This window comes from Scatophagus argus, chromosome 4 (genome assembly GCF_020382885.2).
Source record: "Scatophagus argus isolate fScaArg1 chromosome 4, fScaArg1.pri, whole genome shotgun sequence".
NCBI classification, from domain to species: domain Eukaryota; kingdom Metazoa; phylum Chordata; class Actinopteri; family Scatophagidae; genus Scatophagus; species Scatophagus argus.
The window spans coordinates 11,197,594-11,223,319 of NC_058496.1; the positions used below are offsets into that span (position 1 = coordinate 11,197,594).

Genomic DNA, 25,726 nt, shown 5'->3' on the forward strand with positions numbered 1-25,726 from the left:
ACAATACAGTATAGTATGCAGGTTTCCACTTCCGACGTTATTAACGATTAGTTTCAGTACAAGAAAAGGAACTTACAATTATTACAGTTTTTTTCCACACAGCAACATCACAGAAACAGGTGAAAGAAACAAAGCAGCCTTCTCAGTGCATTTATTATAAGACAAGAGCCTGTACAATTCAAGACACTTCAGGTAGTTTGAGCAAATAAGAGGACAAAAAGAGAACTGAGACACATTATATGATAAAACGGTATACTGGATATAAATAACGTTTTAATACTCAAAGTGAATAAGAATGAAATATGTTTAGGATAACAATAGTTATCATTGTAGTGTTTTTGTTTGTTTGTTTTGCAGGGAGGGGGCTCATTTGGCTTTCAGGTGTTCACATGGTAACAAGGCCAATATGTAAAACTGTGACGGGTGGGACAGAGAGAGGTTACAGTATCGCTCCTAGTTTCAACAAGTGATAACAGCAGAACTGGGAAACAAATACGAAGTATGACAGGCGATGTCAACAACACATTATGTGTTTCCGATGAGCCCAGTTCCTCACATGTAAGGATTACGTCCTCTACTCAAAAAAACACACACAACTTGAAAGACTGATGCCACACCTGTTTATAAAGCTCATAAAGCTCTATCTCTGAGCACTACCGTGTCCATTTAAGCAAATTCCTCTAAATATATTAGAAAATGTTTAAACGCCATATAGTATCAGCATCAAAACAGGTGTGACATGACAATAAAGATGTGTTCTGCTTGTCTTTAAACAGCGAACATTTTGTAATTTGTACAATATCAGATGTCCCCCATGGTTACAAGGAATTACTGAAAATAAAAATTCGTTTTCAAGAGGACTTCAGCTACATGAAAGCTGTTGTGAATACCAAGAACCACGTTGGCTTTACATTCAAATAAAAAAAACATAACAACAACAAAAATGCTACAATATATATACTAAAAATTCATAAACATTATTAATAACATTGCGCAGATTTATAAAGTCATGTAATTATTTAGATATTTCCTTTTAAGGCTTTCATCTTTGTCTGTAAAGATGAAAAAGGAGAAATTACCCTGAACACATAATTATCTTCACAAGTGTCCGTGGACCTGTCATGTTTTGACAAGTTAATTGTGAAGGATTTGCATTCAATCGCACGGTCACACACCTGTACACGTACTCTGTCTACACATTCAAAACACTGGCATTAATCTTCATCACTGCTCCATGCATCCTGAAAGGCAGGGTTCACTGAAGTCTGCCCCACAGCACCCTGGAAGGAATCAAAGACATTCAGCTCAATACCAAGTCTGAAGGAATACACGTCTCGGTAAATAATCCATTCTAAACATAAGACATGTCATAACCATATATGGGTAAACACACACAAAAAAAACGGGCACATCCCTGTCCAATTTGCCTGACAACAATTTGTATATGACAGACAACAACTATTGCTGAGTTCATCTGATAAAACTACCAACCGGTTAAACTGGAAAGAGACAGGTGATGAGGAGGATTTGCAATTCGATAAGCACTACTAGAATGCAAAAAAGTCATGACACAACTGACTAGAGGTGACTGAAGTGCATCACTATGTGCTGGCTTACACTGTGGTTTCATTATTTAAATTCCTGAAATGAAACACCACAAAATAACAAAATAAAAGTTCAGAAGACACTGATTGTAATCATTGCGTTCACACCGATGCTATCGTTGGGCCTGAGAATACGACATAAGACTATAAAACACTTGAAACAAAGTCTGTTCGATTTTAGAGTGTTATTTGATTTTCCGCATCTTGTTTTCTACCTGATTTGCACTGTCTGCTGAGTCTTCTTCCACGTCCGAGACACGGAGGACAGGAACCCACGCCAGGATGTTACAGTCTTTACCTCCGCTGTACAGCTCCTGCATACATAGAAGAAAGAGGACACCTCAGCTTTGACACATTGGCCCACACACTCTCAGGAGGAAGAAAATATGTCACCATCCAAACAATGACATCAGCACCAAGGGGAAAATCAGCGTTAACAAGCATAATGAGGACCTAAGAGTAAAATAATTACAAGCTCAAAACTGCCCACGCAATGCAAGTGAACTCATGAGACACTTTGTCAGTGCCATGGGACCGATCAGTGCCGTTACACCAGACAAACGGACTTGAACAGGACGAGGTCTCATTTCCTAAAACTCTCCAGGGTGAAGAGCTGCTGAACTGCATTCTTATGTTGTACTTACAAACCATGTGTGTGTGACAGGATGCTGACTTGGCTTGTAACAACAGGTGCATGGGTTAGACATCCTTTTGCAATTGTTATGGTTATGTAACTTTAATGTAGTTACCTAATAATTAAGTTGTCGCTAATGATTACTACTAAACTAAAATAATAGTTTATTATTAAAGGGCAACTGAGTAGAAATACACAACTAAACCAGTATACTGATAGAGTTTAAAACTTTATACTGTCAATTTTGGTTATACCATAAGATGAGTGATATAGAAACATGCATCATAGTTGTACCATGGATTTACAGATATAATGGGAGACTTCTGATTTCAGCCTACAGCTTGACTGAAATTAAATACTGTTTTAGGTCAGATATTATGTTATATTCAATATTTGGCTAGTTTGTGTGTCGACTGTAAAATTAGTGACTGATGTTAAGTAATTACCTTATTAAAATGTGTTATGTTGGCAGCTCTTGTACTTGTTGTGGAAAGTTTATAAAACAACAAAAAACAAAAACAACAACAAAAACATTAACCTGTTTGTTACCTGTGAGAAAACTTCACTTTAGGTTTCACCTGTTGCTGAGCCTCTTGTCACCTGTGTGTTTGTGCATTTGTTCTTTCGCTGGCTTGCAATAAAAAAGAAACAGTGGAATAATAAACTCCGAAAAAGTAATAAACTCAAACTGGTAATTTGTCATGTACCAAGGAAAACAGTTACTGTGCATTACATAAACTAATGAAACACTTCACATTTTGCAACATCTCATCCAGCCAGTCTCATCCTTCAATCCTTAATTGCCAATAGGTCATACTACAGGTAATGATGAAACTAATGTAACATCTATTTGTGATTCTGATAAGGAAGATTTAAAGAAGACCTTTTTGCACTGAGACTTTCATTGTGTGACTTTTGAAAATAACTAATAACAGCAGTCAGAGCCGACAGTTAGGCAATCAGGCTGAGAGCACATACTTGGTTCACAGAAAGAGGAAGAGTGTACTCCGCTTTTTAGTAGCCGAGTACAGCTCAGGAGGTGTTGACTTAACCATGTTATCTAATCAGGGGAAACGGCTTATTTGAGACTGCCATGGTGATTGCAAATTTCTAATAGCCCTTATGTAGTGACAGCACCACAACCACAGAAGAGATAAATTTAAAAAAAATGATGGACAGAAAAAAAAAAAAAAAAAGACCTCATTCTCTCAGCGCCTAAGAGACCAACAAGAACTGTCTGCCAGAGCAAACAGAAATAAACGGGTGGAAACACCAACAAAGGCAGCAGCGCCGCAGATAGATGGGTATACGGGTCAGATGTGGGGAACAGTCACCACCTGGGACTTCGGTGTGTCTCACCTGGTAGTCTGGGTGGAACTCGCAGCAGTCGACGTTGTTGTAGTGACCCCTGAGCATAGTGAGCAGCTCTCCTGTGTGTAGGGCATACACCGCCACCGAGCTGCCGCATGGCACAAACACAAACTCTGGGCTGCAGCCACGTGACACTGTGAACTGCAGCTTTTTACGACTCTCGTTGCACACCTTCCCATAATTTACCTGAGGGACAAACAGTGAAGGCACACAATGTTCAGATCATGTTTGTATGTGTCCAGATATAAACTGCTAACCCTAAATAATGTGAGATGATTTTCTGGGTGAGTATGAAGCGTTTTCATTTTTGAAACAGACACTTTTTGTTACAAAGAAATGTCATTTAGCGCACAAAACCAAAGCAACAACCGCTTAACCTCAAAAACGTCAGTCAAAATCCAGGATGCCTACATGTTCCTTCCAATTAAATTCAAGACATTTCAACACTTTTTAAAGCTTCCTATATCTGAAAATAAAACAGATTTCACATGGAAAAAAATGAAAGCAAACTGCTAGCTTGCAGTTTCTTTCTACACTGCTTCTGCTGGGACATGCTGCATATCTTCTGGACATATGGCCAAAAAAGGGATCCATACTTGAGGTCCAAAACTCCATAGGATACCTTTCATTATTCTCTGGAAAACAGTACAGCGAGACATTATCGTTTTAGGGCTTCTAAAACAGAACTGAAGGAGTAAACTATTTCAGTCTAGATATAGTAATGTCACACAATGTAATTCATTCATTTCCAGGACTTGCAGAAACCCTGAAAATAAAAGCAAAAGGATAACAAACAAGCGAATTACTGCAGCTTGGTGGTGTAGAATTACCAGGCCTAATTCATATCCAGGTTACACCATTCAAACCTGTTCGATCATAACATATTCCTTTTATAGTCCTTGACATGCACCCGATACCCCTGTTGCTGTTGCCCACCTAACATGGTAACTGCAGCATAAAGGCAGCAGAACAGGAGACTGTGTGAGCCTGGGGCAAACAGCATAGCTTCTTTTGGCTTTAGGGTAGGCTTGTTTATGAGTGAAGTCAGGTTGTGTAATGGGTTGGATATAAAGATTTTACATTATTTCACACAAAAGCAAACATTTCTTTAAGACTGGCATCCAGTTGGTTCAGACTGTGCAAAAACACCAAGTCAGAGGGATCAGTGTGTGTGGATGGATGGATGTTGTAGTGTGGATGTAGGCCTGATCTCCTGTCACCTCTTTTCTCTTAACATGGTCACAACCTGAAATAGTCAAAGATGGTTTCCTGAAGAGCCTGTAAGCGGAATGATGTGAACAAGGTGGTCCAGTTTGGTTAACACTGACACACTGTTGGTTAGCTTGTTTACATACTAATTTCTTCCTTTTCATCATACCTGACAGGATGATTATTTTATTAGCATCCGTTTGCTTGTTTTGATCCCAATTTGAAGGTTTTTAGATGATATCAAACAAACAGGTAACGCTCATAACTCATCACAGCGACCTGCTACTCATGAAAATATACTCTGGCTTCTTGGATGTCACAACTCTAATTATTCCAACTGTTCTTGTTTTTTTCTGGATTTTTAGAGATATACAACATAACTACCAACAATTTCTAATTTCTATTGAGTTTCAGCAAATGTAATAATGTCTTTGTTACACATAAAGTTTAAAACATTGCTAATATGCAGGTACTTCTTTTATGAGTGATAAGTGGAACCATGTGTCAAAAGGACTACTGAGATCAAGTATGGACAGTCGCGCTGAATCTGTATTTAAGAGATCACTGATGACCACAACAAGAGCAGTTTCTGCAGGTTCCAAAGCCAAACAGGAACCAAGGATGACATTTCAGGTACCTATTGAAACTGTTCTTCACACTTCTTTTCAATCAATTCATTCAAATGAAATGGTTCTGCAAGAGCTGCGCTTTGCATAATCCAAAATCTTAGGTGGGTTGCAACGACAAAGCATTTACTCCCTCCCCTCTCACCCACACCTTACCAGTGTGTTTTCTCCAGTGGCGCTGTTCCATAGTCGCATGCGGTCATCAGTTCCAGTAGTGAGGAGGTAGAGGCCATCGCTGGTAAAGCACAAGCCATTCGCTCTGCCATTATGAGCTGTGTTCACTGGTTAAAGTGAAAAACAGGTATGGGTGACATGCTTTTTGTCAACAGTGCATATTTTTTTCTATCACTTCTCATACTTCTCAATCAATGACACGCTTTCAGTGCAGCTGTTAAAAGCCCCCTTTACCGGTTTAAATGCAAAATGGCTTCCTTTAGAGACCTCCACACCCTCCCCACCCCCACCAGGTCTGAGCAGGACTTCAGGCAAGACATACAGATACTGTATATGCACAATGTTGATCTCTCTTCCAGAGAGACAAGCTCGGTTGTGTTATCCACAAAGTTCTTAGTCTTCATGTCTGACAGAAGGAAAATGTTGCTGTAACAGGAATAAATTTCAGCTTTTGAATTTGTCATTAGAAGCATTAGTTACCAGGAAGGTTAATTATGCGACTCTAAATGAATGTGTGTCTCAATTTTTTTTTAGTTTCTACTTAAAGGCTTTGGTGTGCTTTAGCTTCTACCGAATAGTATGGTTGTGCAACACAACTATAAGGTATACCATATACCATATCCTAGGTTTGTTAAATGAATACACAACAGGGTAATTCCCTGCTTTAAGATACTAGCAAGTTTTACCCTGCCAGTTATACCCAGAACAATAATTTCTGTCCTGATGACCTTCAATGCCTCCATTTTTTCAATCTCTAAGTAAAGGCTAAAATATCTTCCAATACCCTCCCTACTCAGGTTGAATGAGCAAAAAAAACACTGAAAGAGAAAGAAAAGGGGAGATGTAACAGTACCTGCCTCCGAGGAGGCTTTTGACTTGTCTCCATTGTGCTGGTCCAGAGTGAGAAGGCTACCAGAAGCCCGACGCACATCCCATACTTTGACTTTGCTGTCTGCACTTAGAAGAAGAATGAGGTGGTCATGGTTAATTAACATAAAAAAACAATTATGAACTATTTAAAGTAAAGATGAGTGTGATCATCCCAGTGTAACATAGGGATTTATAAGTACAATACACACTCAAATTAATGATGAGTTTCATATATGCTAGTGCAAACAAGACAGTGTTTGTATTTAAAGGTTAGTTTTCGTTGGGAACTAACATGCTACTCCATAATAGAATATCTGAGTGCCTCTCTGTGCCAGTTGTTTTCAAAATCACTTACAGTCCACAGGGACAGCAGCACACTGATCCCAAATGGTTAATTAGCATGTCTAATGTAGCATAAAACAGGTGGGGACTGTATCTGCCATATGCTATACTGACAGGGCTACTAGAGCACCACAGTTTACATGTGATGTGGTGACATTATCCTTGACTCAGGGTTGCAAAGTGGCCAGATGGGCAGGAACTGAGATGACAAGAACTGCTGGGACAAAAGAGGTTTGGGGTTGTCCTGTACGTGGCATTATACTTTGATGTGACTCTGAGGGCAAACTAGGTGACCGTTTGAGAGAGTGAATCTCCATAGGAAGACTGGCAGTTAATGATGCCTACCTAGCAGTGGCTAAGATGTGCTCATATCTGGGTGACCACCGCACAGACAGGACCTCTCCTCTGTGACCTAGATGGGAAATGTTATTGTTTATGTTTGCGAGGAAAAACAGCAGGAAAAGTAAGTGTGTCCATGTGTGCACTCATCCACTAACCCTGAAGAACATGAATGCGTGAACCAGACTTCAAGTCACACAGCTGGATTTTAGGGTTTTTGGTGCCAACTGAAAGCACAAACACAAAGACACACTGAAGGGAGACTCAAATGGCCACCATTATTTCGTTATTTCATTAAACACTGAAGAAAGGAAGTTATGAGAATAAAATTCAAGTTGAACATATCAATCACACAGGTTTAATATTACAGTCCCACTTATCAATATTGTCAAATTTTATAAATGATGATAAGCGTGAGTGTAATCTTCTACAGAACGTGTATAAGGAAAATGTTCTCCCTGAAAAGGTGTGGTAAATATGAAAACAAACTTCTGATAAACGTGAGCTAATACGCCCAACATGTACATACATGGGATTGGAGAAGGGCAGGGCAGTTGCTCAAATCTAACAGAACAACAAATATGACTGGGATGTTATTAAAATCTAAATAGCCTAAATTGTGCAGAATTAATGAGCTACATGTGCTTTTTAGGAACATATTCCCTTAAGAATGTCATCCTAGGTAAAACACAAGACTGTAGGGATGAATGAAACTTGTCTGACAAGCATCTGAAACAGCTCTGAGAAGGAAGAACACACTAACAGACGCTGTGCTTGTCTCTAGATTAGAAATAGGCGTGTCAAAGGGACTGTGTGTGTGTGTGACGGGGAGCACCTGCCCTGTGTGTACATTTATGAGCACATACTCAACAGGCACGAGTAACCTGTTGGGCCTGTCTGGTGACGTTGTGATGTGGCACCTAAATTCTTGCACTTTTTTTTCTCCACAGAAATCTGCCTCTGACTCTGAATCCATGTGTAACCAGCTCCTGTTCCACTTCTGTCCCCTGAAGGAACATGTCACTTCATAACTTGAGGTAAAAACTGGGGTAGTGTTGGTGTCTGCAGTGGGCTGCAGGGAAACATTTGGTACAACGCTTGAAGAAACAAAATGACAATTAAAAGTAACTAATGACATTTTTGTCTTAAGTTCCCTGCTTTCTAGCACGCAAATAACAGAAAAGCCAACCCCAGCTGGTTTGCTCTGCATCACTGAGATTCGCACACACACCTGCGATGAGACTGTGCTTCCTGGCGATGGGAGACAAGTGGTGGCTGTAGACATTGCCCTCAAACTCAAAGACTTCAGCAGGCTGAGGAATCATAAAGTGAGAGAAGACAGGAAGATGTACAGACAAGAGGGTCAGTAAGCTATGGCAGAAATTCAGCTCTGTATGTATTGTGTTATATATACTCATACATGCATGATAAATGAACATTTTAATTTTGTGATGAAATATACAACCATGACCTTAATAAAGAAAGCCATGTCCCAATGGTTTAAATATAGTATAACTTATATATAGTATGTATAACATGTAGTATATCTTGACCACAGTGCAGGGAAGGCATTTGGAGAATGAATTAGGTAAAAATAAAAGCAAGTAGGGATTGAGGGAGGGTGCAGCAGCTCAGAGCTCAGGCGGCAGCTCACCGGAGCAGTAGCAGTGGTGGTTACAATGCAAATTCTTCAGCAAGTATAAAAGCGTTTCTGTCCCCCATCTGTCAGTGTGTGCCAGCACCGGCATGGACTCGGCCAATGGGCACACACACAGAGAAGGCTCTGTTTGCATAAAAATACCACACATACAAATACACAATGTGCACACCAATACAAAGCACACGATAATATGGAAATACACAACCCCAATAAATAATTTAACAGGTGTGAATTTGTGTGCTTGTGTGGGGTACAGAGACACACAGAGGAAAACAAACTGTGGGTTCTTTTCTGTCCCTTCCTTGACCTTTTGAGGTAACCATGCTGCCAGTGTAACTCTAGCACAGCTAAAGGCCTGCCATATGGGACTATGTGGCATAGAAAGGTAGAAAGCATGAAGCAGAAAATAAGAAAGAGACAGGAAGAGACAGTGAAAACAGCAAAAACAGAGAAAGGGCAGTGGAGCTATAAGAAAACAAATGTTAGCTAGGTACTTCATAAACCAACCTCCAATAAGCACTGAGTTAGCTGTTCATTGGTGACACGCATACAATTTTATGGGTTGATTCAGTTCTACTGCAACTATTAATTTATAGTGGACATCATAATATTGAAAGGTCTTTCTAATTTTGTCTGTCCCAATTTACATACCGCACACAAAGGAAGTAATTGTTCAGGTGTACCTAATACACTGTTAACTCAATTGTTCCATTACCTTCAGTGTCTCAGTGTCCCAGACTTTCATAGTCTTGTCAAAGGAACTGGAGACAAACATGCCTGTGTCGTAAGGATACCACTGGACAGTCTCGACACTGAATTTGTGGACGTGCCGACTCGACCTAAATTAAAAAAAGCCATAAAACAGTAGTCATAAAATGTGACCAGAGTACTACACAACTTCACACGCACTGATTCTTGATTAGACTCTTTTGTGGCCTGTATAATATAATTATGTCCAAAACACAAAAATACAGCATTGTAGAAGTATTATAATGCAAATATAATGTAAATTAATTGCATTTGATGAGGTTGATGCACATGATTCTTGCAATTTTTGCATTGGATCCACATTATATTACATTACATTAATATAATGTGGCTTATGGTTGAATGAACTTATTGTATGTTGCTTTGGATAAAAGTGTCAGCTGAATAAATGTAATGTAGAGTAATCTGTGTCTTGAGAACAATCAAGACATGTTTTATGCATTTAAAAACATGTCACTGATAAGTTCTTTCCCCTAAAAGTTCAATTACCTTATTAAAATCTTTAAATTACGGTATATTTAATTTCTAAAGGATGCTGTTTCACTGAAAAGTCATTTCTCAGTGTATGTGCACTCAAGGCTTTAAGTGTCCACATCGCATATGTGTAAGATGGATATTTTACCCCAACTGGCTTCCAAAGTAGTTGGGATGACACAAATTTTGTTCATAGGCATTTTCAATGACTTTCCACTTTAGCAGAACAAGTGAAAACAGATCATGTGAAAACCTTTGAATGTCAAACTCTGCACATACAAGCTCAAACATTCAACTGTAGCACATATTTGAGTGATCGGGGACTTTAATGGTCTGTTGTATACCTGTTCAGCCATGAAGGTGCATGCTTTCTTGTTTCACAGAGTAACAATAAATAAATTCTGACATAAGATTATCGGTTCAGTCACATCACCACAAATTAGACATGCATCAGAATCACAGCACAGCAATCATTCACATCACAACTAAGAAACAAACCAAGTAACAAATGAGGAAAAAGTAATTCTGATCTTGGCCATTTCATATTAGTTAAATGTGGGATCTGAAGGACATGGTAATCTGAAAAACCGGTGCAGTGGAACCCTCTAGTGGGTGTAATGAGTAAGTGAAGTTAACACTCGCCTGCCTACTGTGCAAACTGCCTTGCAGGTGTACTGTGGTTTCCCACTAAAGTTCTCCAGGTCATAGATGACGATCACTCCATCTGCTCCGCCAGACAACATGCTAAACAACAGAGAGGATTCATATCACAGATTCAATTATGTCCACCTCCACAGTGTCATTTTTTTTAATACTAAGGTATGCCTGCCAGCAGCATGAAAATAAAACTTTCCATATTTTACATTGTTTGAAGAAATTTAGCGCTAGCATTTTTCATCTGTTATTTCTCTATGCTCTGTGTAGATGAAATTGAAATGCCATTCACCTCTTTTGTAATGGGTGCTTGTCACAATATGTTGCCAATATAAGACCTTCAGCTGCAATTGTTCAAATTTTTGTAATATATTAAACTATAGATCAGTAATTGTAAGTTAGGACTAAGTGGACTTACTATCTGCCCTCTATTGCTTCAATGTCAATGGAATTGATGCCATTTCCATGGATCCTGTCCACGTCTCTGTCGGGATTCAACTTCAGACCGAGTACCCTTTGGAGATACAGAAGAGGAGCTATGTATCGCTGGGCATTGGACGGTGCACTAGCTCATATCATATTTTTAAAGCCTTACTAGACCATCAAACGAATGCATGAGAAACCAAGCCAAGAGAAAAACACAACAAATACATACTTTGTGCTGCAAATAAAAAAAAACATTAAAATGATTAGATTTAGTTAGCTCAGTTGGCCAATCCACAGAAACTTAACTACTGACAAATTTTGATATTTGGATGATCACAAAAGTAATTTATTGAGTAAAACTGACGAAGATTGTCTGGGAAAGCAAAAACAAATCGTCAGACATACAGATGATTCTCTGTCTTTATCTTTTTGATACTACCATGGCTGGAACAACTTGATATATCAAACAACGACTCCATATACTAATATTTCAGGTTTACGATCCTATACGATAATCCAGATGTTATACTCTGGATTAGACTAGTCGTTTTACTTTCTAATTGTAGTTCTCTTACCTTCTCGTTGACTCTGCACGCCTCAGTCGCAGAGGGTCATCCAGACCAACCTGCCGTGCTGATAGAAAGCCCAACATTGTTTCAGTTTGAAGAAAAACAAAATCTTAAATCATAAACTGCACTAGCATTTAATATATACAACCATTAGCTAACCGAGCTCGAGGGCTAGCATGTTGCCTACACTGAAGTAAGTTTTTAATAAAACCAGAAATGTTGGCTGTCCAACAAGGCATGATATTCTACCCAACACCCCGTAATAGCTTAATGTGCCAATTAAATCTCCTTGGGATTCTCTTCTTTCACAATTTATTGTTTATTTTACACAAATTTCAAGTAGCTTTTGTCAGCTCAACGCAACGGTCCGCCATGTTGGAACGTAAAGTCCATTCTATGACGAGTGCGATGATTGGCTGGTCAAGTATAGCCTTCCAATCAAAAAACAGTTTATTGATTCTCTTTCCAAACCAGGAAGACTTGCATAAACAACGCAGTGAAAGGACAGACAACTAAAAAAAAGGACACACAATACACCTTCGAGTTATGCTGTAAAGATGAGCAGGATTGCCGGTGTACTACGGCGCGCGTTTGGATTAGTACGTGAACATGTCGGGACAGATCATTTGGGGAATAAATATTACTTAATCCCAGAACAGAAGACATGGACAGGTAAATTAAGCCATGTTATGCTAAAATTAGCCGAGTCCTTTACAACCTTGATGCCTACAAACCGATTAAGACAGTTTCAGAAAGTAGCGATTAAACTTAACGTACCCTTCTTCTGTCCATTACACACCTCTATACAGGCAGTGATTGTTTTCATCAAGACGAACGTGTACATTTTCTTGCCTAGTGTGTCATGTATAGATAGCTACGGATAGCATACTCTAGTTTAAAAGATTATTTGATATTCCGGCTATGTATTTTGTATTATGTTATGGCTCTAATCCCAAAATGCGTTGCTGTGGATATGACTTTGCCTTTACCTTTTAAGCTTTATAGTACAAGCCTTTTACCACTAGATGGAGCAGTCGCCTCAATAAGAGCTTTCCCTTATTGGTGTCTTTAATATGAATTCGTAGTCTGTATTTAACACTGCTTTCAGAATTTTATTAATTATGGGACAAAAATTATGGCAGCTCTACTGTCATTTTTCTTCAAATAGGAAAGAGTCCATTTCTGTTGCAGATGAAATTATTAGTTGTCTGTGATGGGGATTTAGAAGAAGGTCATATATTCCTACTGAGACATGGCAGTGCTACAGTATGTAATGCTCAAGCCAAGCAGCAGAACTGTGTCATCAGGCTAATCCATGCTGGGATGCCAATAGTGTCCTTCACACCATCCCTGGCTGTTAGGAAGGCCAAGGACATGCTTGTTGGCCTTGCAGACTCGGGCGCCCAGGCTTACAGTGAGTCCTTCTCCAATTGTCCTGTCTTAAAGATGTTTTTCTAAGACGTGGAGATGGTGAGATCATTATGATGACTCATCTCAGTAAAGGGAAATGATGTTTAGTGGCACAGGAGTCTTTGTTGATGAGACAAACACAACACGCTTGTCTTTTGTAAGTTGTTTGCAAAAAAGCGAGACTGACATCACTTTTATCAGATGATAACCTAAAGAAATTGCATACCAGCACATAAACCTTTGGAGGACACGTAATGACGCACTAAGTGTATATGAGTCGTAAGTCCTTAGCAGAATCCAAGCTAGAAATCCCACTTCCCCTTGCCTTTACCATCATAAATCATCATCAGCATGGGTCCTACTCAGACTATAGGCTGCAGGTCAGGGGTCAGAGGTCCAAGATCATGACCTTTGCCTGCTCCAGACATGATACTGTTGACTAACCAGCCATGGACTCTTGGCTTGTCAGTAACACAGGGTTAGGCTTCATGGTAGTCACCAGAATTATTATGCCAAAGCAGAATTAACTCCCATTCCCAAAACTATATTTCTCTAATCTGTAAACTGCACTGTACAGCTGTAATCTGGGGATAATTGTATCCCACCTACACATGCTTGTGTTTTTGTCTCCCTCTCTTGGTGCCACATTAGATGAAGTCTTTCCTCGACTAACATAGGCTGAATGGAAATCATGCAGTGCATGCATTCAGTGGTACTTTTCTCAGAGGACAAAACCAAGCTGTTTTGCTGTTTTGTTTTGTTTTGTTTTGCTGGAGTGGAAGGACCTCTAAAAGACTACAAGCCCTGATTCTTTTCAGACTGAACTTGACTTTGCGCTTCACCTTTTCTCAGCAGTTTGTGAGGAAACTTGCACCCACCTCATATTTATAATTCATTATAAGCCTGCTCCTCCACCTCTAGCTGTCAGACTATTCAAATGAGACATCACAGAAGCCAGTTTTTCAGCACGCTACAGGCTACCATATTCAAGGTCCAGTCACAATGAATGACACTGTGGAGATGCTACTTGGCCTGTAGAAAAATTGGTTTAGGACAAACACACTCCTAAAAACCAGAGGGGCACACACACACACAGAGACTCCCATACATCCATGATAAACAAATAGAAATATTTGGCTTGCACATTTGCCTTTTTCTTTCTCTGCCATTCACCCTGTCCAGCCTTGTGGAAATAAAGCAGATGCATTATTCAGTCCATATGTCTTGCTAAAGCGAGCTCTTTTTGATCTTAAACTGATAGGCCAAGCGTGGGCTCAGGGCCTTAAGGCATGGACCGCAGGGCTTTTCATTGCAGCACACGAGTAGTGGTTGAAGTAGGTGAGGAGTCTCTCTCCTCTGCTTCTTGCTCTCGTTTTCTCTATCTCTCTCTCTCTCTCACACACACACACACACACGCAACTCTGCCTACTTCTTATATTCATTTGTCCATCCCTAGTGTTCAGTCAATCCCTCTCTACCTTTATCCATGCTTTGCTGCTCCCATTTTCTAGCTCTCTCAATCTGTTAACTTTAGAAAACTGGGGCGTAAGCAATTCTGTGTGTGGTAGGCTGTGTATGAGGATGATAGTGGCTGCTAAGACAGAAAAATAAAAGGGAGCAAGTCCTTTTTTATGAGAATCTGTCCTATCTGGTCTCAACAACTGCCCACATTTCTCCTGAGCTTGACCTCTTTATTTGCCTCCAGTTAGTCCTTCCTTCCCTTGCCCCTCCCCTTCATTGTTGCCTCTTCATTTTCCTCCTTTGAAGTCAGTCCAGTGAAGATTTCTATTCACAACAGTAGAACAGTTCAGCAGTGTGGAGGGGCAGACCCAGCAGAGAGCTTTCTATCCCCCTCTCCTCAGATGCTGCTGCACATCAAAATGAAAAGGCCTGAGTCTGAAGTACATGCCTGGAGAGGGAGAATGTCTGTCTCTGTTTCTGTCTTTAGAAAAGGTCCAGCTAAAGAGGCCTACTGTGTGCTGCTGCCCCATAGAAAGATCTGTTCTATAGGCTGTGGAGCCCCAGTGATAGTTGTCTGTGGCAGGGCTACAAGAGAAAGCCACTGGCAATCTGGCCACTGGTCTTTAGAAGGTCTTTGCCTTGGTGTTGGCTCCATAGAGCTCAATAGACAATCTATATTCTTCTCTCTTTCTGTTTGCGTCTGTCCCCCAGGCCCAACTCTGCCTCACACTGCATGGGGCGCCATGTCATGCTGCCCAGATGAAAGCAAAGCATTCTGCGGATAGGCTCATTCGTCTTCAGCAGTGGGCCTGCAGCTTTGACGCCTGCCTTCCCTCCCTTTATTTAGGAAGAGAGGCGCGCTGACATTATCGGCCGCTGCAGGCACATTTGAAAATAATTGCCTGTATGATTGCTATTTTTCTTACCTCTTTGAGGAGGTGTAGCCTTTGTCTTGGAATCAATGGCTGCTCAATACTGGACAGGGGAAAGGCAGTTTCCTTTCATGTCTCAGTGAAAAGGATGTATTTTTAGCGCTATTCATTTTGGCAGTGTGTGCCATGCAGTTTTAATCTATTGGTCCTCTCCACTGTGTGGAGAATGGAGGATTCAGAGGTTCTTCAGAGGTGCGCCACACTGTTGCAGAAAAAAGATGCATTGACTTGTCGTCCTATCACTATCCCTCTCTCTTTGTCTATTATTTATTTGATTCCCCAGCTCTGTTCTATGAAGTGAAAAACTGAAAAGGCCTCAGTTCTGCTATTTCAGGATGGGTGACTCTGGAGACTGAAGGAGTTTGTGTGCATGTGTGTGTTGTTGCAACAGTGTGTGCATCTGTGATTATGTACATGTGTTTGTTTGGCATGGCGACTACACACTGTGCGTTTGTGTGCATTTGTGCCAGCTTTATATTTTAAAAAAAAGAAAAAAGGGGGAAAAAAATGCGATTGTGTGTTTTCTCTCCACTTCATGCCCAAACACACTTAACACAACAACAGATGGCCGTGTGTCATCAGAGCGTTGATTCAAGCCGCATATTTCCACGGAAAGAATCGCAGCGGAGGGAGACGAGGGTCCAAATGGCTGTTTATTCTGCCACAAGTCATCCCCAGGGTGTGATGAAGGAAGGTCTATCCTACAGTAGGACAAGTCAGTGTTTACCATGGAGCGGCAATGTCCAGAGCCACTACAGTAAATCATTTTAATTGATCAGCAAGTTTTCAGTGCATGGGGTTTAAATGAAGGTTGTTTAATCATTATAGGGAAACCAAGTGGATTTAACTCATCTTGCTGTATACTTGTTGCCAAGCGGGTATTTGCCTGTGTATGTGGTGGAACATCATGGAGTGGCTTAACTACTTCATTAAAAAGGCATTTGAAAAGATAGATGCTGAATATGAGAAACAGGAACAGTTATTTCTTATGGTAGAACATTACAAATGGGCCTGGCTCCAGTATCAGTAGTTTAAACATTTGGAGGTCTATCAAACACTGTGTATCTACAGCAGACCCTTCTCACAACCTATAAAATTTATATGAATGTGATTATTTGTGCGAAGTGATTTGCTGTTTGGCGAGCAATCATAGACAACTGATGATTAATCGAATGCATTTTCCCATTTGGCCCAGATAAGATTCACCGTCCAATGCATTCATGTCTCTCTCTGGTCAGATGGCCAGCAAGATGTTTTGACACCTCAGGGCTCCTTGTCTGTCAGAAACTCAGCCAGAAAGACTGACTGACAGACAGACACACACACACACACACCGACACATGAGCAGACATCTCCCAAAGCCTGCAGCTGCTTATTCAATTCTGAATATTTTAATAAAACAGACAGGCAGAGAAAAATAAGACTAGGAGTAAGGGAGGAAAGATAAGGCCGAGGAGGCTCACAGAGGGTGGAAAAGAAGGTGGGGTATAGAAAGTGAGTGACAAAGAACAAGGCGGATGCTGACATATGGGGTGAAATTATAGACTGGGGGGAAGAATGGAGAGAGTGGAAGTGAAAGGAGGGCTTCTGACAGAAAGAGGGTGAAATGAGTGGGTGGAACAGGCAGACAGATAGAGGGGGAGAGATAGAAGGTGGAGGTAGGTTAATGGATAGAGAGAGAGAGAGAGAGAGGTGCAGTGGAAGGGGGTTAGATGAGAGTGATGGAGGTGAATAGAAAGGGGTGGACAGCTTGGTGTGTGGACATCACACGCATGGGCCTCAGAGGAGCTGGGAGGAAAGAGGGGTGTGCGAAGAACCCCACAGCCTCACAAAGGACTTCCTGGCTCGCCGCGGCCCTTTTTTATAACCCATCGGGCAGGAAGGAGGCTTCAAGAGGATGGGCTGTCTTAAGTGGAAGAGGCTAAAGTATCTCTTCCACCCTCAAGTACGCCCGCGTTTGGTTAAAAGTAACACACAGGGGAAATCAGAGTATTCTTTTCAGCATGTTATTACTTTTTATATGAATTATTCTCCTCTGTTCTGCTGTGAGCCGCTCAGGCCTCGGCGGGATCGACAGCAACAGGGACAAACAGAATGAGGGCTGAATTTGAAAAAAAAAAAAAAAAAAAGAACAGCAGCAGGCCTACTTTACACCTAAGCTCCTCCTCTCACCACAACCGATGCAAAACAAGGGCTGGCCTTTTCCCTCTAAACCTCATCCCACGTCACTCGGCTCAGGGCTAATGGGTAACCATGGTTACAGGTCTCACACATCCCTTCCTTTTTTTTTCCAGGGTAAGAGATTGGAGAGCAAAAGAGAGAGAGAAAGAGAGAAGGAGAGAGTGTCAGTATTGGTACCTGGTTGTCCTTGTATCACTGATGCTTATCGGATCACTCCATCTTCATAAAGCTATCCATTATCACGCAGGTACTGGTCCCCTCCCCATCCCTGTCCAACACACAACTCTGCTGGAGAGGAATAAACTAGGCTGATGGGTTCGCTTATTCAGGACAGCTTTTTGTTCTACCAGAATCAGGCCTTCAAGTCTTTAGCTCACACAGCAACGGTGCCTGAGAAAGCTGCTAACTCCACTGAGCAGCTTGAGCTGCAAGTGGTCCGATCTGTTCAGAGACATGTGAACGTAGTGTTTTTCAGGATAGACAGTGTCAGCGTTGATGATGAGGAGCATGAGATGTAGGTGCACTAGTTGGCATAAAATGCAGAGAGCTCATTCTGTTTTGCCCTGTGTATCTGAGCTTCTAGTGCTCTCTGTACTCAGATGTTGCCAATCGAAGTGTGTTCCCCTGACATCTTGTGTCTGTAATCAAAGAAAGAGTGCACACCACAAGAGAGACAGCCCGAGACACCCAGAATGACATTGTGGAGGTGAAAAACCTCTCAGCCCCCTCCCCCCCACCCCATGCTGTACTCACCTGGGAGCTGATGTGTGAAGTTGGGAGTTTGGTGTGTGTGTGTGTGTGTGTGTTGAAGCAGGTGATGGAGTTTAGCAGGGTGTGTTCAGGGTTCAAAGAGCAACCCCTGGAGCACATCACGTCTTATTCTAACGAACGGGAAGGATAGACGTACCTGCCATTTTATTGGCTCCCGATCTGGCTGCCACGGCAACCCCTCACCCATCTCGCCTCCCTGTCTCCTCCCTTCCTTCCTCCCTCTCCTCTCCCCTCCCCCCGGTTCCACAGCTAGGCTCACAGATGAGTCGCGCTCAGACAGGTGAGATGGCTCATGAATATTTATGTGATGGGATTTCATTCCTCCTGCCGCTGGCCCCTCCCCCTCTCCAACGCAGTGCTGCGTTTGTCCTTCACGGTAAAAAGGCAGCGTCCTCGCTCCCGTCCCTCAGGTTAATCTGCCTGCTCTCTAGCCATTGTGTGTGTGTGTGTGTGTGTGTCTGTGCGTATTTGACTGGTAAGTAGGTTTCCCCCTAGTGAGTGATGGGAAGGCAGGTCTGTCACAAGGGCCCCACTGAGATTGAGAGTTCCTAACACCTTTCATACATCTCTTTCTCTCTCTGGTGTGTGTGTGTGTATGCGTGTGTGTGTGTGTCGGTGGGGTGGTTATCAGCTGATCTTAATTATTTTTCTGGTAAAAATACAAAACATTGACTGGTTAAAACTTAATGTTAAGATTTTACAGCATTCCTTCATTTCACATAATTGGAAATTGAATAATCTACTCCCAAAGAAGGAAACTTTGTTGTTGATTTATCTATTAAATAAATAATAATAACAATAATAATAAATAAATGGATTGAATGAATTGGATTTGATATAGGTTTTGTGTTTATGCTCTAGTAGGTTGTTTGCTTTGAAAAATTAAAAAACAATCTTTAGAGTGATTGTTTAGTTGCAGGAAGTCTCTTAAGCTGAGAAATCACAAGTTCTGCTATTCTGTGTGAAGAGTAAGGTTGTATGCAATGATTACATCCTTTATTAAACCCCATTTCCACAAGTATGTTTGTTGTGTTCGTTGTACTAATTCTTTTGTCAGCTCCTGTCAAGTAATTAGATTTTTTTTATGGAAGCGGTGCGTTTCTTTTGAACTTCTGTTACAGAATGGTCTACAGTCTTAGTCTGCGTCTTTTTCTGCACTTGTCCCAGATCAGAGATTATCAAGAGAGCGAGATTCACCCCAATCAGACTGACAAGCCTCCTCCCAATGTGTATGTGGTGGGAGGATCAGCCGTGTTTCATAAATATATGTACATACTGTATTTGTTATTCAAATCCAAGGATAAAAGCCATGGTGGAAGGGGTTTAGTCATGCTGCAAAAGCGACAAGACAAGAGGAGAGCCATGTTGGAGTGTGACAGAGAGTAGAGGGGGAGATGCAACCTAGCGGAGAGAGATAGAGACAGAAAAAGTGGGTGCCTCTCTTTATGCTTGTTAGTTAGGCATTAGCTGTGGCTAAGCACATTGCTTGTGGGGACTGTGTCATAATTGTACCATTTCAGTCTGCTGCCACCCACACCCAATGCAAATATGGATACGATCTGCTTATAATTAGCATACCTGTTAAATGTATTTGTTAGTATTGCCTAGAGAACACAGCCTTTTGTTTGCTGGCGGTTGTTTTTGTTGTGCTATCGCAGGGGTTTTCTAGGAAACAGTTTCTCAAAATAAGGCACGCATGTAAACAAATGTTAGAATCATAGAATGTGGTTTAAACATCGCTGGGCCAGCTTGGCAGATAAGGGGAGAGAAATGCATTTGTTTTGTTTTGTGTTTTTGTTTTATTTGTCTGACTTGGATATCAGAAAACTAAAGCTGCAGAGCTGGAGCCTGTGAGGCCCTATAGTGATGATCTAGTGGGAACCAAAGGAGAACCAAAGCAATACTAGCCTAATTAGCTGACCTGATTACTATATAGGCTGGATAAAGTATGGAAAGGACTCATGCTCATAAGGCGTAATTACAGAACATCAGCATATGCACGACTTCTTTTTTTTTTTTTTTTTTTTTTTGTCATTGGAACTAGTTTAAAACCAAACACACAGCACAAGCACACAGCCTGCTGTATACACGCTTAGCCACTTCTGAGTGCCATCATTCATCCATCCCTGTGCCATAGCTATTTGTTATGGCTGAAGTAAACATTAAGGCCATCAGTCTGGGGTGTGCACGGAGGAGCTTGCCTCCATTTGTCCATGTCCAGTCAGCTGCGGAGAAATGGTGATGGAATCCTGACAGATTGTCTGTGTTTTGGAGCGTGTTGTTTTCCTTGCCCATCCATTTTTCTCCTCCTAGCCATGTTTGCCATGCATCATCACTCTCTCTTTCTCTCTCTCTCTCTCTCTCTCTCTCTCCCCCTACTTCTACCTCATCCTCCTTCCTTGCCTCATCATTTCTTAGAGGGATGAGAGCGATGGAGGGACATCCGGCTACCTGCAAGGAGAAACTGTGGAAGCATGACACTTGTTCTTGTGAACACTGTATGAAGCTTTGTAGCACCAGCACAAAGACACAACCACAACCGGTTCTTTTTAATTGTCTCGCTCTCTCTTATGCCATTTCTGTCTCTCTCCATTGCCCCCCCCCCCCTCCTCTAACTCCGTCTCCGTGTCATTGTGTGCCAGCCAAACTTGTCTCATCAGCAGATTCGACCAAAATAATTGGCGGTGGCCTTGCTGAAAGCGAGCATCGTGCTGTATACAGATAGGGAAAGGAGCACTTAATATTCCACGCAGCTCGTGCCTCTGCTGTTCTCTGTGATATCTGACCTCTTTTGTCTCCTGTTCGGGTTGATGTTGATTTTGGAGGGCATTGTTAGCCGGAGCGCTGTGATTGGAAGAGGTTGTCAGTGAGGGGGGCTGTGGTTGGTTGGGTTAAAGGGAGGTTGATTTGCATAAAGGCTTAGCCCAGATTTGGAGCCACTCAGCGAGATCTGAGGAGAAGGGCCCGAGGGCCACGAGGTAATCATCCGTGGCCTGTCACAGTGCTGTCATCCCTCTGTGTATTTGTGTGTCTGTGCGTCTGTCTGCATCTGTGTGTCTGTGCGAGCAGGAGACAGAGCGCATTGTGTCTGCGCCTCTTTCTGTTTGTTTGTATTCCTTTGCGTTTTGTATGCATCATTGTTGAGCATCTCCATCTCACTCATGCTCCCTCTCGCTGTCTTGCTTTTTTCTTTTTTTCTTTCCCAGGAAGGCTTGTCCGTGCCAGGCGGATGGTAGAGGCAGCCAATCCTAGAGAATACGAATATATAGAAGGCAGCATACCAGTGGAATGGGACGGTAAGTCTGGACTGCGGCATCACCGTTACATACTTTAACTATCACCGCCATGGATAAATGACAATGTTAACAAAAGAGCTACCCAGCAGAGTACACAAAGTGCTGCACAAATAAAATGGAATAACAAATTCATGGCAGCATCTATTGGGGCCTGAGCTAATCCATTGATTTCCTATTTATTGTCATACTGCAAGATGGGGGTTGGGAAAAGTGTATTCATGACTTTATCAAAGACGCCTTCTGCTGGTGTTATACAACCGTACCATAAAATAGTGTTTCAAATTTCTTACAACTGGATACAAACTGTTCCCTCTGTCTCAGACTGGCTTTATCCACCTTAAACCCCTCATCCTGCTTCGCCCCATCCCTCATGCATTTTCATCAGGATGCAAATAAGAAAGGGATGAAAGAGGCCCAGAATCCCTGCGCTAGCTGGAGGAAGAGTTAGAAAATCTCTCTCTCTCTTTCTGGTTCCCTTTAACCTGCTCTGTTGTGCAGCCAGCTCAGCCAAAATAGAGCTCCTTTAACAGAAAAAAAAGAGATGACAGACAGGCACAGTTCTACTCAGGAGGAGAAAGAAGGACAGAGGTACTGATGGAGAATGACGGAGTGTGTACTTTTAAATTCAAAGATCAGAGAAGATCCACACTTTCTCTTCTGAGACACAGCACTCAGTGGCCCAGCTCTGCCTCTATCTGTGTTTTCACTTCATCATGTGTGTAACTTAGATGTGTTTAACATGCTGCACGTTTCCCTGTAGTTTGCTAACTGAAATGAAACGAAACAAACCAAAAACCCTGGATACATTTTCCCAGCTATCTTGGTTGCTCAGTAGTTGCACTGAGGTACTGTGGTGCCCCGAAACTCAGTGAAGCCACAGCCTTTAAATATGACTGCAGGTCTTGTTTGTGCAGCGTATGTTTGTGTGGGTGTTCTCACTCTTTTTTTTTTTTCTTCTTCTCTCCTACTCCCCCAGCTTGGATCCGAGGCAGACGGAAGGAGCCCCCCTCCATCGAGGTATGCCCCCCCCACCCCTCAGCCTCCCCACTGCGCTGATGGTTGGACTCTTGGGGACTAGTTACAAGGGAGGGAAAGAAGCAAAGATGGAGAGGAAGGGCTTTGATTTGTTTTATCTTACAGTTTCGAACTGAATCCAGGAACTTTGGGGGACAGGTGTTAAAATAAACAGCAGCTGAAGTGCATTGATGGCGAGACAGAGAGCAAAGAGAGCCTCTGAACAAGGGGCTCACTGACACCATGTCCTAGTTTACTTTCTTTTTCTGCAGCAGAAGCCTGCATCGTGGCTTTTTGTGTTTTATTTCTGGCAGTCTTCAAGACGGGAATGGTGAAGGAGTGCAGTTTTTTCCCCTCGTGTACCTCTCACTGGGTTTATTGCTCTTTAAATGTGAGAATGCTGGAAATTATTTGTGGGTCTATAGGAAATCCCTTGGAAGGCCAATACCCAGGCAGTCTTTCTATCTCTGTGTCCTCTCTCCCTGCCAGCGGCCAGTGCCATCTCCTGCCTCTGTTGCCAGAACATTCTCTTCCAATTTTCTGCCTAGCGTCTGCCCAATAGCTGCCATCGACAGCTGGACAGTGTTGATGTGGCCAAGGCTTCACTCCCAGCACATTACCCTACCCCTTGTCACGCTCCCTCTCTTCCTGGTCCAAGCCGACATAAATTGATTGGATTAAATCCTGTCATTAACAGGCTGGAAAAGCAGCTCAGTATGTTTGCTCCCCCCCCCCCCCAAAGCGGGGCTTTTTGGCCATGGCTGTCCCCTCTCTTTTCCAGTCCTTCAGTTCTGCCAACACACAACAGCATTGCCCACTCCTCCCTTCCTTTTTGGTTTCCCATGCTAGGGAGAGGCTAACATCACTGGACACACGAGCTGTGACTCAAGTGGATAACTGTTCTACTGGTGGACTGAGTTCAGGTTATAATAGTTTCCATGAGCTGGGGTGGTTGTTTAAATTGCAAATGCCTCCTGTCATGTTAGTTTACCAACTCGTTCCAAACGCTACACTTTTAACCAGGTTTTATTGGACCAACATAGATTAACTGAACAAGGTTGTTCTTTTGCTAGTAAATGGTCTACTTCATGCTCAACAGATACCGACCTTTCATTCCTGGAAGCTTCCCAGTGCAACTTTGTGTCTTTTCTACTTTTGGCTGGTGAGCAATTGGCTTTTGGTGCCTTCCTCTGAGAGGAAACAGAGGCCGCTGTTCAAGGATGGGGAGTCATCACTGGTTCAGTTCTGCAGGACAGTTTGGACTCTCCACTAAGTGATCATGTAGTCACACTCCATTTTCTTAAATTGTCAGGCAGCTGCAGCATCACCATTTTCAACACCACAGGCACAGACCTTGGTAGATGAGGTAGTGGTGGGTGATATGACAGTAAATTTGTCAGGCAAGACTTTGCCGTACTGTTTATAATGTGGTAGCTCTCCCTTTAATATAGCTGGATGGCTTGAATGTCATTGAAAAAGGTCCCAAATACTTCTTCTTGCCTGCCATAGACAGCAACATTAACTTGTTTTTTGTATGGGGTTGCGGGCTGTCAGATTGAATACATCTATAAACTACAAGTTAGATTGTTGTGACAGTGGATTGCATGCTCAGGAGGCTCCTCATTTCTATTTTGTGGAGTTTCTGTCAGCGCCATCAAATGTGTAATGAGGAAGTGTCGATTTTAGCATAAACTTGAATTACCTTAATAATTTTTAATTAATTAATCCATCCATCAATCTTATACCTCTTATCTGGCTCCAGGTTACATTAATTAATTCATTATATTACAGGGAAGTATTGTTATATTGCTGGGAAGTGATATGGATGTCAATAAATTCATGTACTTTAATTCTCAGCTCTGTCATTACTACTGGTTTTCCATTATTCTTTGACTGGTATGGCCATAAAACAAGATATTAAATCGCATTCTGTGTGGCATTAAAGAGCTCTTAAATTTAATTTTGTGAACACTGCAAAAACCCATAACACGAATGTATGTCCACCCGTGCGTTTTATAGGAGCTGCTGAGGAATGAATCTTACAGGGAGCAGATCAAAATAAAAGCTGAGGAAGTGGAGGGAAAGGATCTGGCTCTGCAGGCCAAGGAGTATGAGGAAGGTCTGGTGGCGACCCCTACAAGGACTTTGACCAAGGGACATGCAGCCACCACCAGCTTCGGCAAGGAGGAGATAAGCGAAGACCCCACCAGCACCGGGAACACGTTCCAGCCTGGCTCCTGGATGCCCAATTCCAAGAAATAGACAGAGACATCCATGTACACTGAGACCACTGTGCAATGTAAAAATCCAATAGAAAATCCCCGCAATAAATACTACCTCTGTGAAAGTGATATTCCATTTTAGTTGAGAATTTGATATTTAATCTTCGACACACCTCTCAGTGTACTGTGATCTAAGTCCACAACAGAGGAAGTATTTATTTTGAGGCTCTTTTATTGGACTGTATTACATTATACGAGGGATTCTAATTTTCCTTTTCCTCTCTGTATATTAAGCATACAGAAAACAATAAACATCACACAATGATTTAATGCAGGTGAAAAATCTGTTAAGAAAGGCAAGAAAAACTGGTGGTTGTATTTGCAGTAGTGATTACACCAACTACTGTGTTTGATGTTTAATGGATATCTTAATAAAGTAAAATCTAATAAATTGTGCTTATTTAAGTCACTTCAATACTGGGTCTTTATCTATATATAAAAATAAGTACAGAGATAAATAGAAAATGTTTTAAATTCAAGTTGATCATCAACAGGCCTCAGGTATGAGGTCGACAGAAACAGCAGTTTTGTTAAATATCCCAGAGAACGTTTTTGGACATTGTAAAGATGAAAGGTATGACTTGTTGAGGAAGCATGTGGAAAAGCTTGTTTAATCACGTTGAAATAGATAAGATCACTGTTCAGTCTAAGTCGAACTC

At 41.8% G+C, this 25,726-nt stretch overlaps 2 protein-coding genes across 5 annotated transcripts; one reads left to right on the forward strand and one right to left on the reverse strand.

Annotated features, from left to right (window-relative positions):
* Positions 1-136: 136 nt before the first annotated feature.
* Positions 137-12,652, reverse strand: ercc8 (excision repair cross-complementation group 8). 3 transcript variants are annotated; one of them, XM_046387679.1, is made up of 13 exons: positions 12,498-12,652; positions 11,727-11,784; positions 11,144-11,239; positions 10,714-10,815; positions 9,545-9,668; positions 8,401-8,482; positions 7,328-7,396; positions 7,176-7,242; positions 6,472-6,575; positions 5,601-5,725; positions 3,598-3,795; positions 1,820-1,918; positions 137-1,280 (listed from the first exon to the last, which is right to left on the reverse strand). In XM_046387679.1, the coding sequence occupies exons 1-13, from the start codon at positions 12,562-12,564 to the stop codon at positions 1,215-1,217; spliced, it is 1,257 nt and encodes a 418-aa protein (XP_046243635.1). In that variant the 5' UTR covers positions 12,565-12,652; the 3' UTR covers positions 137-1,214. The 3 variants fall into 3 exon arrangements, with proteins under 3 accessions (XP_046243635.1, XP_046243637.1, XP_046243636.1); XM_046387681.1 differs by lacking the exon at positions 12,498-12,652 and adding an exon at positions 11,880-12,106; XM_046387680.1 differs by lacking the exon at positions 12,498-12,652 and having other exon boundaries at positions 11,727-12,106.
* Positions 12,190-25,459, forward strand: ndufaf2 (NADH:ubiquinone oxidoreductase complex assembly factor 2). 2 transcript variants are annotated; one of them, XM_046387684.1, is made up of 4 exons: positions 12,190-12,392; positions 21,682-21,771; positions 22,748-22,788; positions 24,805-25,459. In XM_046387684.1, the coding sequence occupies exons 1-4, from the start codon at positions 12,278-12,280 to the stop codon at positions 25,045-25,047; spliced, it is 489 nt and encodes a 162-aa protein (XP_046243640.1). In that variant the 5' UTR covers positions 12,190-12,277; the 3' UTR covers positions 25,048-25,459. The 2 variants fall into 2 exon arrangements, with proteins under 2 accessions (XP_046243640.1, XP_046243639.1); XM_046387683.1 differs by lacking the exon at positions 12,190-12,392 and adding an exon at positions 12,869-13,134.
* Positions 25,460-25,726: the final 267 nt, after the last annotated feature.